This window comes from Chiloscyllium plagiosum, unplaced genomic scaffold (genome assembly GCF_037043375.1).
Source record: "Chiloscyllium plagiosum isolate Xiang-an unplaced genomic scaffold, Cpla_swu_hap1 HiC_scaffold_39, whole genome shotgun sequence".
NCBI lineage: Eukaryota > Metazoa > Chordata > Chondrichthyes > Orectolobiformes > Hemiscylliidae > Chiloscyllium > Chiloscyllium plagiosum.
Window position 1 is genome coordinate 11,353,713 of NW_028270177.1, and position 15,165 is coordinate 11,368,877.

The following is a 15,165-nucleotide window of genomic DNA, read 5'->3' on the forward strand; positions in this document are numbered from 1 at the left end:
CCTCGGCAGAGTGGGAGGGGGAGTAGAAATGTTGGGCCACAGGGCGGTGTGGTTGATTGGTGCGGGTGTCCCGGAGATGTTCTTTAAAGCACTCCACTAGGAGGCGTCCAGTCTCCCCAATGTAGAGGAGACCGCATCGGGAGCAACGGATACAATAAATGATATTGGTGGATGTGCAGATAAAACATTGATGGATGTGGAAGGCCCTAAAGGAGCCTTCCACATCCATCAAAGTTTTATCTGCACATCCACCAAGATCACTTATTGTATCCGTTGCTCCCGATGTGGTCTCCTCTACATTGGGGAGACTGGACGCCTCCTAGCGGAGCGCTTTAGGGAACATCTCCGGGACACCCGCACCAATCAACCACACCGTCCTGTGGCCCAACATTTCAACTCCCCCTCCCACTCTGCCGAGGACTTGGAGGTCCTGGGCCTCTTTCACCGCCGCTCCCTCACCACCAGATGCCTGGAGGAAGAACGCCTCATCTTCCGCCTCGGAACACTTCAACCCCAGGGCATCAATGTGGACTTCAACAGTTTCCTCATTTCCCCTTGCCCCACATCACCCTAGTTCCAAACTTTCAGCTCCGCACTGTCCCCATGACTTGTCCTACCTGCCTATCTTCTTTTCCACCTATCCACTCCACCCTCTTCCCTGACCTATCACCTTCATCCCCTCCCCCCCTCACCTATTGTACTCTATGCTACTTTCTCCCCACCCCCACCCTCCTCGAGCTTACCTCTCCACCCTTCAGGCTCTCTGCCTTTATTCCTGATGAAGGGCTTTTGCCCGAAACGTCGATTTTGCCTGTCCTCGGATGCTGCCTGAACTGCTGTGCTCTTCCAGCACCACTAATCCAGAATCTGGTTTCCAGCATCTGCAGTCACTGTTTTTACTTGAGTCAAGAGTTGTCATACGTGATACAATTGACCTTTGGTTGTTGCCTGTACATCTCTTACTGTCTAAGACCTTTTCTTTTGATCTGTGTCTGATCTAATTCTCACCTCTTGTGCATCCCCCTTTGAAATTACTTTGGTGATTGTGCACTTAGTTGCCCGAACCCAGGCCTTTGGGGTTTTCCTCACTGAAGTCCTGCCTGCCTCCTTCAAGCCTATGGTCAATTACTACCTCCTCATTTTTCCTAGTTTTTGATAATCCCACTAATACAGTTTGGATTATTTTATTTACATTAGAGGTTATGTAAACCCAAGCTGTTATTGTTTTTTTTTTAAGAGGGAGACAAACTCCCTAAGTGTGCTGCTCCCAAGTGTTTCAGGCCATTGGGACTCTTCCAAGGATGCCCACCTTACAGAAGATCTCTTCCTCCCTCCGAAGAGAGCTCAGTGGTGTGTCTGCCACTGCAACCTCTTAGTCATCTCCTCTGCGCTGAAGTACTTTGACCATAATCTGAGCCCTGATGAAGGCTTTTGGCCCAAAACGTTAACTCTCCTGCTCCTCAGATGCTAAGGCAGTCGGTCTGACAGCATGTCAGATGAAAACAGCATGAATGTAAACTGTGATGTGTCCAAGACCTCAGATAATTTTAATCAACCTGTTTAGACTTGTCATGACACTCCTCTAGTGCAGTGGGACTTGAATCCAGGCCACCTGCCTCAGAGGTAGGGACATTGCCACTGTATCACAAGAGACCTTCCCAAAACCTCATTCTGATTTGGATTGCACCTGAAAAAAAGTTTGAGTGAAATAGTTCTGAGTACCTCTGTGCAGACTGAGCTGTACCTACCCCCACGGGGCAATAGTCAAGTAAGTCAACATTCTCTGGGTAGGGGACAGTAAGGACTGGAGATGCTGGAAGCCAGAGTCAAGAGATGTGGAGCTGGAGAAACACAGCAGGTCAGACAGCATCTGAGGAGCAGGATAGTCAGTGTTTCAGGCCATTGGGACTCTTCCAAGGATGCCCACCTTACAGAAGGTCTCTTCCTCCCTCCGAAGAGAGCTCAGTGGTGTGTCTGCCACTGCAACTTTATAGTCATCTCCTCTGCGCCGAAGTACTTTGACCATAATCTGAGCCCTGATGAAGGCTCTTGGCCCAAAACGTTAACTCTCCTGCTCCTCAGATGCTGTGTGACCTGCTGTGCTTCTCCAGCTCCACACCTATGGATTCTCTTGTTAGATTTGGGGGGCAACCTTGCATTAAATAACAAAAAGACTTGTATTTGCATAGCACCATTCACACCTCATGTGTCAAAGTGCTTTACGTTTGTTCGGAGCTATAGGAGTCAAAGCAACCAAGTTGGTTCAAAGCAAGATCTCAAAAGGAGCATTGTCAAGATGACCAGTTCATCGGTTTTATTAATGGTGATAGAGGGATAAATATTGGACTGAGGATAATTCCACTGTTGTTCTGTGGATGTGTTTTTTTTTAATATACCCTTGAGAGCATTACTTTTAACATTTCAATAGAAAATTGGCAACTTTGACAATGCAGCAATCCCTTAACACTGCACTCAAGTGTCAGACTGCATTGTCTACTCATGTCTCTTGCAAAGAGAGTTGAACCTCCAACATTCTGATGGGCTGGAGGGAGAGGAGGGAACTCCAGCCACTTACCTGTAGCTCACTCTTCAGAACAATCAAGGGGAGAATTCGATCACTACTTTAAAACGAAGTGCAGCTTTGTGTAGTTGAAGGGCTTGGTGATTTTATGGATCTTTTTGTTTCTGGTTCAGCCAATTAGGAAATCTGTTAGTTCTGAAGAAGTCACTGGACTTTATAAGTTCATTCATAGGATGAGGGTGTCACTGACTAGGCAGCATTTATTACCCATACCTAATTACTCAGGGCAGTTAAGAGTCAATGACATTGCTGTGGGTCTGGAGTCACATGTAGGCCAGACCAGGTAAGGATGGCAGTTTCCTTCCCTAGTGAACCATATGGGTTTTTCTAACAATCAACAGTTGATTCATGGTCATCGTTACACTCTTAATACCAGATTTTCTTTTATTGAATTCAAACTGCCATCTGCTATGGTGGGATTTGAATCCGAGTCCCCAGAACATTACCTGGGTCTCTGGATTAGTAATCCAGCAATAATACCTCGAGGCCATCACCTCCCCTTAAAATGTTGCAAACTTGAAACGTTAACTCTGCTTTCTCTCCACAGATGCTGTCAGACCTGCTGCTTTTTGCCAGCAATTCCTGTTTTTGTTTTAAAAGTCAACATTTCAGTTTCCTGGCCTCATCAGAATATCTCTGGGAATGACATAGGACCAGACAGAGGTTCTATAAATACCAGCCCATCAGTCAAACACTAGTGGCTGAGATGGCTGCAGTATAAGGGATCAAATTGATCTACAAATACATGGTGCTGGGTGTAACGTTCAACAGCAGAAAATCTTTTTTTAATCTTACTGTACTCTGTTCTTCCAACTGCATTGAGAGAGGAGATGCACTGTACCTATCAACTTCATCCTATCGAGAGTTGCATCCTTTGGTCCTCCAATTTTTAAAGAATTCTTTCTTGTGAAGTGAATGTTTCTGGCAAGGAAGTATTTATTGCCCATTCTTAATTGATGCTTGAGAAGGCATTTGCCACTACATTGCCTTTCTGTTTTTTTTCTTATGAACTTAATGTGCATTAGACTGGGTCAAGATAGTAAGTGTCCTTTCCTCATTAAAAGGTTCACTTCAGGCTTGGATGCATATCATCATTACGAATGGACCATATGTTTGCTTATTATTTCCAAGAGGATTACTTAAAATAACCAGGACCTCACTAGGTATAGGACAAGAATGTGATTGCTTTTAAATGTGGCCCTTGTATAGGTCTTTTTCTGCATACGTATTAGGGGTGATTAGATGTTAAGATAGGAGTGAAAATACAGGGGACCTTTGATTATCCAAATGACAAAGGTGTGGAGTATTTTGTTTGGATAATCGAATGGCAGATAACAGCTTACCCAAACATCGGGACCTTGTGATCTTGTTCGGATAATCTGAAATTCGGATAATCGAGGTTCTTCTGTATTGGTGTGATGGATTATTTATTTTTCTCCCCACCCCGTGCTCTATCACTGCTTTATAATGAACAGGGTTTTGTGCCAGTAAATGTTGATGATGAATCCTAAAAGCACTCGTGGTTATTATGGAGCTGGTTGCCCAGTATTTGCCAGTGTGCGCGGATGCAGTTACATGTAGGAGTCAGGACATTGCCCTCATGAGCTTCCCAGTTTCTTTTGAAGAAGGGAATTCCAAACACACACAGTCCTCTGTGAGAAAAATGTATTCTTCATCTGTCTTTAATGGATATGACCAACAGAGAAGGGTTTTTATGGTAGTGGTAGTGTCTCTACCACTGAACCAGAAGGCCAGGGTTCAAATCCCACCTGCTTCAAAAGTGTGTAATGTATCCTAATCTCTGAACTGGAATGTTTGAGTTCAAGTCCCACCTGCTCCAGAGGTTTATCATAATATCACAGAGTTATAGAGATGTACAGCATGGAAAAACCCTTCAGTCCAAATCATCCATGTCAACCAGCTATCTTAAATCTAGTCCTGTTTGCCAGCATTTGGCTCATAGCCCTCTACTCATATACCCTATCCAGATGCCTTTTAAATGTTGTAGTTAAACCAACCTCTATTGTATGTTCTGCACCTCCACACACATTATCTACTGTGGCTGTTGGTTTCGATGTGGTCTCCTTGACATTGGGGAGACAGGATCCCAGCTTGCAGAATATTTCAGAGATCATCTCTGGGAGATGCACTAAACAACCCCATCGCCCTGTGGCTGAACACTTTAACTCCCCTTCCCACTCTGCCAAGGGCATGCAAATCCTGGGCCACCTCCACCCCCAAATTCTAGCCACCCGATGCGTGGAGGAAGAACACTTCACCTTCTACCTTGGGCCCCTCCAACCGCATGGTCGATTTCACCAGTTTCCTCATCTCCCCACCCCCCACCTTATCCCAGATCCAAAATTCCAACTCTGAACCGCCCTCTTGAACTGTTCTGTCCATCTTCCTTCCCACCTATTTGCTCCACCTTCCTCGCTCACCTAACACCTTCACCCCCACCTTCATTTATCGCATTCCTAGCTCCCTTCCTCCCCTGCCAGCCCCACTCTCTCTCCCATTTATCTCACAGCCCCCTTGGCCTCCCCACATTCCTGATGAAGGGTTTATGCTTGAAACATAGACTCTCCTGCTCCTCGGATGCTGCCTGACCAACTGTGCTTTTCCAGCGCCATACTTTTTGACAAGGAAAACAAGCCCCAGCCTATTCAGCCTCTCCCTATAGCTCAAACTCTCCAACCCTGGCAACGCCCTTGTCAATCTTTTCTGAACCCCATCAAGTTTCACAACATCCATCCTATGGCAGGGAGACCAGAATTGCACCCAGTATTCCAAACGTTGCCCAACCAATGTCCTGTACAGTCGCAACATGACCTCCCAACTGCTATACTCAAAGCACTCACTGAACAGGTTAATTAGAAACCAATCTATTAACAGCAGATTGAGTGGGTTATTATGTGACTGAAGAGTTGGTGCAGGAGGGTAGGCATTACATTTCTGACTCACTGGGTCTATTTTTGGGGAAGGTGGAACCTGAGCAAGTCTGAGGATTGCTCCTAAAACTGTAAGAAGATCCATGTCCTTGCAGGAATGTTAGTGAGAGCTGTTCGTGTGCTGCAAATTAATTTGTCAAGGGAGTGGGACATGGAGTGCAGGTACAATTGAGTAACACACAGTCACATGTAGAAGAAATTCCAGGCCCCTTTGGCAAGCAGAATGTATATCATCAAGATCAGACTCATGCAAATTTGACAAGGTTGGATGACATTTGTTTTAATGCAGAGAAACGAGGACGGCAGATGAGTTAAGGGTGCTGGTTACCACATGGACACAGCTGGAGTACTGTGTGCAGTTCTGGTCACCACTCTGTACGAAGGATGCAATGCACTGGAGAGGTTGCATAGGAGATTCACCAGGAAGTCAGAAACAAAAATGCAAATTGCTGGAAAAACTCAGCAAGACTGGCAACATCTGTGGAGAGAAAGCAGAGCCAACACTCCAGGATCAGAGACTCTTCCTTGGAACAGTTTTGATAAAGGGATGCTGGAGCTGAAACGTTAACTTTGCCTTCTCTCCACACGTGATGCCAGTTTTTCCAGCAATTCCTGTTTTTGTTTGATTTCCAGCATCTGGAGTTCATTTTTTTTACCCACACCAGGAAGTTGCCAGGATTGCAGTGATTCAGCTGTAAAGAGGGGCTGGGATTGTTTCCCTTGGGGCAGAGAAGGGACTTGTTTGAGATGTACAAAGTTGTGAGGAGTGCGGAAGAGGAAAAAAGACCTTCCCTTAGCAGAGGGAACAGAAGTCAGGGGCCATGGATTTACAGCTAAGGGCAGGAAGCTTCAAGGGGCCTGCCTCTGGAAGCTGGTGAATATGTGGAACTCAATGCGCAATAGCATGGTCAAGGCAAGAACCGCCTCACCACTTAGGAAATACTGTTATTTCGATGATCACTTGAAGCATCATGGCAGACAAGGTTAAGGACCGATGTCAGAAATGGGACGAGAAGAGAGAGGTGTTTGTTGGCCAGCATGGATGTGAAGAGCCTGTTTCCATGCTGGAAATGTCTACGCCTACGACAAGTCTATGGTAGTCCAACTACCATCTAAGTCAGACTTCTTCCTGCTTCGTTATCACTGTGTCCACATCCTGGAGCTCCTACCTTCCTACCAGAGAATCTCCCTTCACTGCTCGCACTGGAGCAGGTTAATGAGGTAGCCCACCATCTTGTCCAGGCTAGCTAGAAATGGCCAGTGTAGACTTATGGCAATGCTGTCATCCTGGGAGTGAAGTTAGCATTCTTAAACATACTAACATTGAAAGACCGGGTAGATAAATTCTTTCCATTGCCTGGGGACTCTAGAACGAGAAGGCATAGTCTGAGAATTAGGATCTGACTGTTCAGGTGAGAAGTTAGGAAGCACTTCTACACACCAAGGGTAATAGGGGTTGGAAGATTTCTTCCCTAAATGACAGTGAATGCTGGATCAGTTGTTCATTTTAAATCTGAGATCCATCCATTTTTTGTTCAGCAAAGTTATTAAGGGACATAGGTCAAAGGTGGGTCTGTGCAGTTGGAACAGCCATGATCTCATTGGATGGTGGAATAGGCTTGATGGACTGAATGGCCTTCATCCTCATTACTTCATTAAAACCAACCTGGCTCTCTGTCAGGCAGCTGCATCGCATGTGGGAGGTGGAGGAGCCAGTGTTGGGGACTGGAGATGCCAGCTCTCGCCCCCATGCTTGCAGGTAGTTTGAGAACAAAAATTGCTCAGCTAGACTGGACTCTACCCAACCAGTTACTGGGACAACACTAAACAAAACTACCCCCAATTTGTAATCCTTCAGTGCGGCCATTGGAAAGTCGAGCTGCTGTGAGATCTGAGAAATGTTATCGGAGTACAGTAGCGTGAACTTGCACTGTGCTGAGGGAGCTTTGCTACTCCATGTAAAAATTGAAAGCAGGAATAGGCCTAATTGGTTCCTCAAGCCTACTCTTGTCATTTGATAAAATCAAGGCTGATGGGATTTACTCTGAAGCTAAACTGGTCTGTATTCCAATGGGTAGTGTTTGATGGAGGTTGAAACTTTATTGCTGGAACAGCACAGCAGGTCAGGCAGCATCCAGGGAACAGGGGATTCGACGTTTCGGGCACAGGCCCTTCTTCAGGAAAACTGAAAGTTTCAACTTTGATCTCCAGCATCTGCAGACCTCACTTTCTCCCCTTTCCTGAAGAAGGGCCTGTGCCCGAAACGTCGAATCCCCTGTTCCCTGGATGCTGCCTGACCTGCTGTGCTGTTCCAGCAATAAAGTTTCAACTTTGATCTCCAGCATCTGCAGACCTCACTTTCTCCTCGTAGTGTTTGATGGAGCATTGTATAGAGGGCTTGATGCTACATTTGAACTACCTAGTACCTGAGCTGAGTAGGTGTGATATTGAAAGAATGTAAAAAGCATTCAACCACTCTGCACCAAGATTGCTGGACCGGATGAGCACAAAAACCACACAACCAAATGCTGAATTGTTGAAATTGTTACTCAAAAATTTTACTCAAAGTTTTTTCAATAATAAATAATTTACATTATGTACACAAGGAGAGATCTTGCTGAAAATTTCTATATATGGAAAGAATAGAGTCATTCTTTTCATTTTCCCAATAAAAGCTATTTGACTGTGGAAACACCGCACTGTTGTGCCTCCTGCTCCCCGGGGACAGCGATGGTTGAAACGGTAGGACAGGAGGCAATCAAACAAAGCAGAACCACGTCACATTGTAACCGAGATAAAGTGCCATTCCTAAAAATCTCTTGAAAGGGGCTCCGTCGGCAGACAGGACAAGCGAGGGAGAAAGGATGAGGTGCGTTATTGGGGTGTGTAGAGAAAGCTCCTGGGTCATGTTCAACTCTGGAAACAAGAACAGTGCTTGGTGACGTTGGGACCGCTGCACACCAACGTGAGAATGATGCCAACAAGGCCCCTTCCATTCAAAAGAAATCTTAAAGGGTCTGCTTTCACAAGTCCTCCTTTTTCTGTCAACCTAACACAACCAAAGCACATTAACAAGTAAACATAGCTGCAGGGGTTAAAACTTCAGACATTAATATTAAACGAAATATTACATTACTCCATATGTACAGTCACAAATGTTCACCATGGGTCTCTATATATTATCTCAACAAAGATAAATTACACCCAACAATATACAACACTGTATTTACACTGTCACAGCAACACCATGCCATGCAATGAGCTCCACAGTCACACAGTACAGATGGCTGTCATTGAGATAAAGTGCCTTCAGGCCATGGGGCAGGGATCATTGTCATCAATATCTGGGTAATTACTGTGTTGAATCGTCGTCACTGCATCTTGGAACCTGCTGTTCTTTGAACTTGCAAATGTTGTTTTGTTCTGTGTCTCATTTTTATATATAAATATCTCTCTTTCTGAACTGACCTGTAAATGTACACATCAATAAAGCAGATGCAATTAGCTCTCCTCTCTCCTGAAGTGGAAACAAGGGGTTGCAACACTGGTCTGAGAGTGGCAGATGAAATGGTACAGGCAGGATTCCTGCTCCTGCTCATCACCCGCTGCTCTGTGCTCAGGCTGTGCTGCTGGGAGTCAGGGAGGGAGGGCAAGTGGGCACACGATTGAGATGCAAGAAAAGTAACCTGCTTACACTCAAGAGTCCATCCTCAGCTTAGAAGGGGAATCAACGCTGGCAAGGAAACTGCATGGGCTCTTCGGAGATCTCCAGACCCACAGGGTGAAGGTCGCACAAGACAAGCGACCAAGTTAAAATGGCAAACGGGAAAGGGCAGGGATCTTGACTCAAGAAAGCATAAGTGTGCAAGGCCAGGACAAAACTCTTCAGCAATTTAAGAGAGGGGCAATACTGCTACTGAGTCCAAGCCTGTGGCTAACAATCTCGTTTCCAAACACTATTTCTTCCCCCTGGTTTTGGCTCCAATGCTATTCAGTTGCTGTAGGAAGAATCCCTTCAGCCTCTCCCACTTCTGAGGCAAAAGGGGGGGGGGGGGGGTTGGTGAGAAAGACACAGAGAAGCCACCAAGTTCTCATTCAGCGGAAACAACAGCTGCAGCAAGATCGTGGCAATATATACCCGCTGGAAACTGGATCTTATAAACCAGTGGATGGAGGAAGGTGTTCAAGAAGTGTTTTTTTAAACCTTCAATCAAATAGCTAGAGACTGTAGTCTGTGTCTGTGTGTGGGTGTCTGTGTGTGTGTGGGTGTCTGTGTGTGTGTGTGGGTGTCTGTGTGTGTGTCTGTGTGTGGGTGTCTGTGTGTGGGTGTCTGTGTGTGTGTGTGTCTGTGTGTGGGTGTCTGTGTGTGGGTGTCTGTGTGTGTGTGGGGGGGGGGGGGGGGGGGAGGACCTCATCATTGACTCGCCTGAAATGACCACCAATAGGGTTCAGGGAGTGGCCCATGAAAGGGATGAGGTATGGGGTAGTTCCTGACTGCCTGCCCTTCTTCCACAGCTACATTTGTGCCCAGGTAACCTTAGAAGAGGGAACATCCGGTGTCTACCAGCACCCTTGAGATTTTTAAGAGATGGAGGTGGGCACTGCTGGTGTTGGGAGTGTGCCTTCTCTTCCGCGGACTCTGTTCTGATTCAGCTCCCTCCCTTGTTTGCCCCACCCCCATGACTTTTTTTTATTGTTACTGTTACAGTGCCCCAGAATGTAATCCTCAATATAAATAATAAAGTGAATGTTTTACATAAACTGTGTAATTTACTATTATACATAGCTATAAAATTTACTTTCTATCTTAAACTGTTCTGATTGCCTCAGACATGTGTCTTTAAGGGTCAGCTCACCCAGTGTCACATCCCTCTGGGTTGGAAAATTAATCTAATCACAGGCCCATCAGCCGGGTCTGATAGCAGCCTCCACCCTGTTATGCTGCTGTATTCACTCAGACAGACATTTCTCCACAGAATGGGGCTAACGCAGCAACTTTGGCTTGATCACCTCCTTCCTCATCCCAAGGAGATCAACTCTACCCCCACCAATACAGCTCCCTCCAGCCAGACTGCGAAGTCAACCTGCATCTATCCAGCTCACTAACCCACCTGGCAAGGCATTCATCACTGGAGCCCTCAGGAGAGCTGCCTCGTCAGTACTATGCAAGCTTTCTCTTCCTGTCACATACATCTCCTTTTACACCATGGCAAAGGGACATGCTTGAACAGTAGAAGGTCAACAGGTAAAAACAGCTCACTGAAAGGGTGTGGGGACAATGGATGATGGTGAATGGACAGGACCACGCACGTGTGTGTTATTTAAGCCCCTTCACTGCCTTTGACCCACAAGCCAACATGGGAAGAGCTGGAAGGACACTCCAGTTGTCTAGGTTACCGGGTCAGATCCAGTGTAGCGGGTGACGGTCTCCCATCCTGGTTGATCCTGGAGGAAGGGGGCAGCTCGTGGTGGACTGCTGGGTAAAATGCGTGAGGATTCCCAGCCATCAGTGTGTCCATTCCGCCATCTTTAATCTCAAGCTGCGCAGCTGGTCAATAACCCGCAGTGCGCGAGTTCCAATCTTCGACACAAAGGCTCACAGCTGTGCTGAACCAAAGCCAGCAGGACACAGGGCATCAGGTGCCAGTGTAATAGGCACAAATGGGCATGAAACTTCACGTCACTGTCCCATCGAGAAGGCAAATCAAACAACACTATGCTCCTGGTTAGCTGGGAAGATGGGGGTGGGGGGGGTTCCACAACGTGCCAGTGCATTGTACTCAGGCTTACAGCACATTTACTTTGTCGATGAAGGTGAAGCCCTAATGTGTAGTGCCACTCTGTAGCTCAAGGGGAATGAGCCTGGTGCTAAACCACTGTGATGCCCGGTGTGGTAATAGCCTGTCAACACTCACCAGCCTCAAAGGGAAGGTCGAATCAGTGGAAGGCCCCAAGTAGCAGGAGGAACGTGCCCTGTGAAAGCACAGATCCTGGCAACCAGGAGACTGGAACTCCACAATTTTTACCCAGATCCAATATTCCTCACCAGGTGAGAATTTTCACCATTTGCCGACGCTTCCCCTGTCAAGAGGTTGGCGTTAGGGTTAGATTTTGAAAGGTGTTTTGAAAGGGGGTTGAAATTGTACTGAGATTCAGATGGGTGGTCCTCTTTTTGCCGAAGGTCGGGGGAGGGGCGGTCACAGGGTAGTGACGGAGATGTGCAGCCAGGCCCCTGGTTCAGACGGACATCGCACGCCTGCACTATTCCAAATCCCCTACAAATGCCACAAACACACAACCACAAACACCGACAGGGTGGGGAATGACACTGGTGATCTCCGCCTAACAGCTGGCAGCGCGAGAGAAGAAATCAATGTGTCCACAGGTGCCGGGGCTGGGGGGGGGGGGGGGGGAGGGGGGGGAAGACCAGAAATAATTTACGGACGAGCGCAAAAACGAGGTACCAGATAGGTAGTCACCGGCGGTTCAAAGCGAAAACAATTCAGATCAAAACCAGCTGCTTGATAAAAGTCACCCATCAGCATGGCTATAGGCGTGCCAGGCAACACCAAAGGGAGCAGATTAGCAGGAAGTGGGCGATGGGAAGAGTCTGGAGACTGGGTCTCCCAGGGGCAGAGTTGCCCTCTGAGTGGTCAGCTGTCCTCTGGTATATGTGCAGCTTGTCTTTATTCGAGTGCAAGTTCTTCACATCTTCGAAGGCGTAGTACGCCGCAAGTGTGAAGTTCACGTTGCCCGTGGTCAGGAGGTCAAACACGCACGATCGAAAGTACAGATCGTCCACGGGCAGCCGCTCCCTGCACTTAGCGGTGGCCGCTTCACGGGTGAAGGCGCTGTGGGGGGCCGCGGACCCTCCCTTCCGTGGCTGAGGGAGCCTCCAGTCCATTCGCTCGTTGGTGGGGCAGCCCTTCAGGCACAGCTGCAGGCCCTGGTTGTCCTCAAAGGAATTGGCCACCTCCTCGGGCAGCCGGACGGCAAAGGTCAGGTAGTGGCCCAGCTGCCGCACCACGATGGTGGTCCCGATGTACTTGGCGTGGATCTCGATGTGCTGCCCGGCCACTTTCTCCAGCACCCTCAGGCTGTTGGCGCCATGTTTCTCGCCGCCATTTCTCGAGCCATCGACGAAGGCCGCTGGGAGGTCGTCGGTCTCTGCTTGGTACACCTTCTGATCAACGCACTCCTGGAAGTTCTTGAAAATGACCGTGAGCTGAAGCAACAGAAAACAAAAACACCAATCAGTGTCCCATCCCGACTCAACATAGCGACACGCGAAACAGAACAAAGCAACCCCAAAGATCTGCAGATGCTGAAATTTCTTTTTCTCTCAATTCATTCACAGGATGAGGGCATTACTGACTAGGCCAGCATTTATTGTCCATCCCTAATTGCCCAGAGGGCAGTTAAGATTCAACCACATTGCTGGGAGTCTGGAGTCACATGTAGGCCAGACCAGGTAAGGATGGCAGTTTCCTTCCCTAAAGGGCGTTAGTGAACCAGGTTGGTTTTTCCCACAACCGACAATGGATCATTGGTCATCATTAGACTCTTAATTCCAGTTTTTATGAAATTGAATTCAAATTCCATCATCTGCCATGGTAGGATTTGAACCCAGGTTCCCAGAATGTTATCTGGATGAACAGTCCAGTGATAAGGCCACTAGACCATCGCCTTCCCTTCACAATCAGAAATTGCTGGGAAACTCAGCAGGGACTGACGGCTGTCCGGTTTCACAGTAAGTCACAAATTTAATTCAACAAATCTGACCCCATTAAAATAACTGCAAGGCTCCTGGATTATTGTAAAATTCCAACCACTTCAGGAAACCTCAGTGCAGACCGCCCATTAATCGCAGATTTCCCGATACCCAGAAAGTATATCAAAATCTACTGGTAACGTGGCATCAGTAGCACCACAGTCTCAGGGGTGGAGCACACACACCCCCTGCTATGGTCATGAAGTGCTGAAAGAGCTCAAACAAGGGTCCTACAGCTGAGTGAGCAAACTCAATTCTGGTTAGTGCTACAGAGTCCGGGAGAATTATTCAAATAGCATTCTGTCCTGGTCAATATTCCTCCTGTTCATCACCAGACTGCCTCATAAAAACATCGGAGATAGGGGGAGGAGGCCATTCGACCCCTTGAGCCTGTTCTGCCATTCAATGTATTATGGGGTCATCAAGCTCAATACTCTAATCCTGCCACACACACCCCTCCCCCCATATCCTTTGATCCCTTTAACCACAGGAGCTGTATCTTTGATAACACAGTGTTCTGGCCTCAACCACTTTCTTGGGAGTGAATTTGACCGGCTCACTCCTCTGGGTGAAGATGTTTCCCATCTCAATCCAAAAAAGTTTACCTCTTATCCTTAAACTATGACCCTTGGTTTTGGACACTCCCATCGTCAGGAACATCCTTCCTGCATCTAACCTGTCTCGTTCTGTTTGAATTTTATGCTTTTCTATGAAATTCCCCCCACTCATTCCTCTAAACCCCAGGGACTAAAGTCCTCACCGAGTCAATCTCCCCTCACACATCAGTCCTGCCATCCCAGGACTCAGTCTGGTAAACCTTCGCTGCACTTGAGAGAGAGAGAAAAAAAAGAGCATCCTTCCTCAGATAAGGAGACCAAAACTGCACACAATAGTCCAGGTGTTGCTTCACCAATGCCTTGTATAGTTAGAGTAAACCTCACTTTCTACTCTGTTGCTGTTTATGTGACCATGAGGATGGAGACCGGCTCCCACATTTGTAGTGATTGCACTTAGATAGTAACTGTTCCTTAGAAAATCTCAACAATGCAACATTAAAATACTCCTTTTGACTCAATGGCTATGGAGACCACATGATATTTTCCCACAATGTATAGGAAGATATCAATGAAGAGGTTGAAACAGCTCTCAGTGTAAACACTGACTAGATTAGATTAGATTCCCTACAGTGTGGAAACAGGCCCTTCAGCCAACATGTCCACACCGACCCTCCGAACAGTAACTCACCCAGACCCAATCCCCATATTTATCCCTGACTAATGCACCTAACACTATGGGCAATTCAGTATGGCCAATTCATCTGACCTACACATCTTTGGATTATGGGAGGAAACTGGAGCACCCGGAGGAAACCCATGCAGACAATGTGCAAACTCCACACAGACAGTCGCCTGAGGTGAGAATCGAACCCGGGTCCCTGGTATTGTGAGGCTGCAATGCTAACCACTGAGCCACCAGCTTTGAGTCTGGAACCTCACTTTCTGACCAACTGGTTAATTTTCCATTAATTATGTTTACTTATATGGAGGTTGAACAGATATAAAGAGAAATTTGTTGAAATGTTGCAGTGTTTGAGTTTAGAAGGCATACACTTATAATAGGTAGCACCATAAATACATGTCCAGCTTGGTAAAGGATTCACTTCAAAACTATTCTTGACCAATTGGTTAGTCTGAATATACCACCAAAACCCAGGTTACCAGGTGCTGCACTGGAGCCTATCTTCAATTAGAAGACAATTTCTGTGGTATAATGGCCAGTAATATAAAATCCCAAATACAGTAAACTGCCCAGTATCTGGCACACAATTAGAGTCAGGGTTTCTGGTTACATGGAAGTGCCGG

At 46.9% G+C, this 15,165-nt stretch overlaps 1 protein-coding gene across 1 annotated transcript in view; it reads right to left on the reverse strand.

Annotated features, from left to right (window-relative positions):
• Positions 1–9,954: 9,954 nt before the first annotated feature.
• The window catches only part of rgma (repulsive guidance molecule BMP co-receptor a), a 43,494-nt gene continuing 38,283 nt past the window's right edge, over positions 9,955–15,165 (reverse strand). The window contains exon 4 of the mRNA XM_043677230.2: positions 9,955–12,757. Within this exon, the coding sequence (XP_043533165.1) occupies positions 12,080–12,757 (678 nt within the window). The 3' untranslated portion in view covers positions 9,955–12,079. The remainder of the gene's footprint in view (positions 12,758–15,165) is intronic.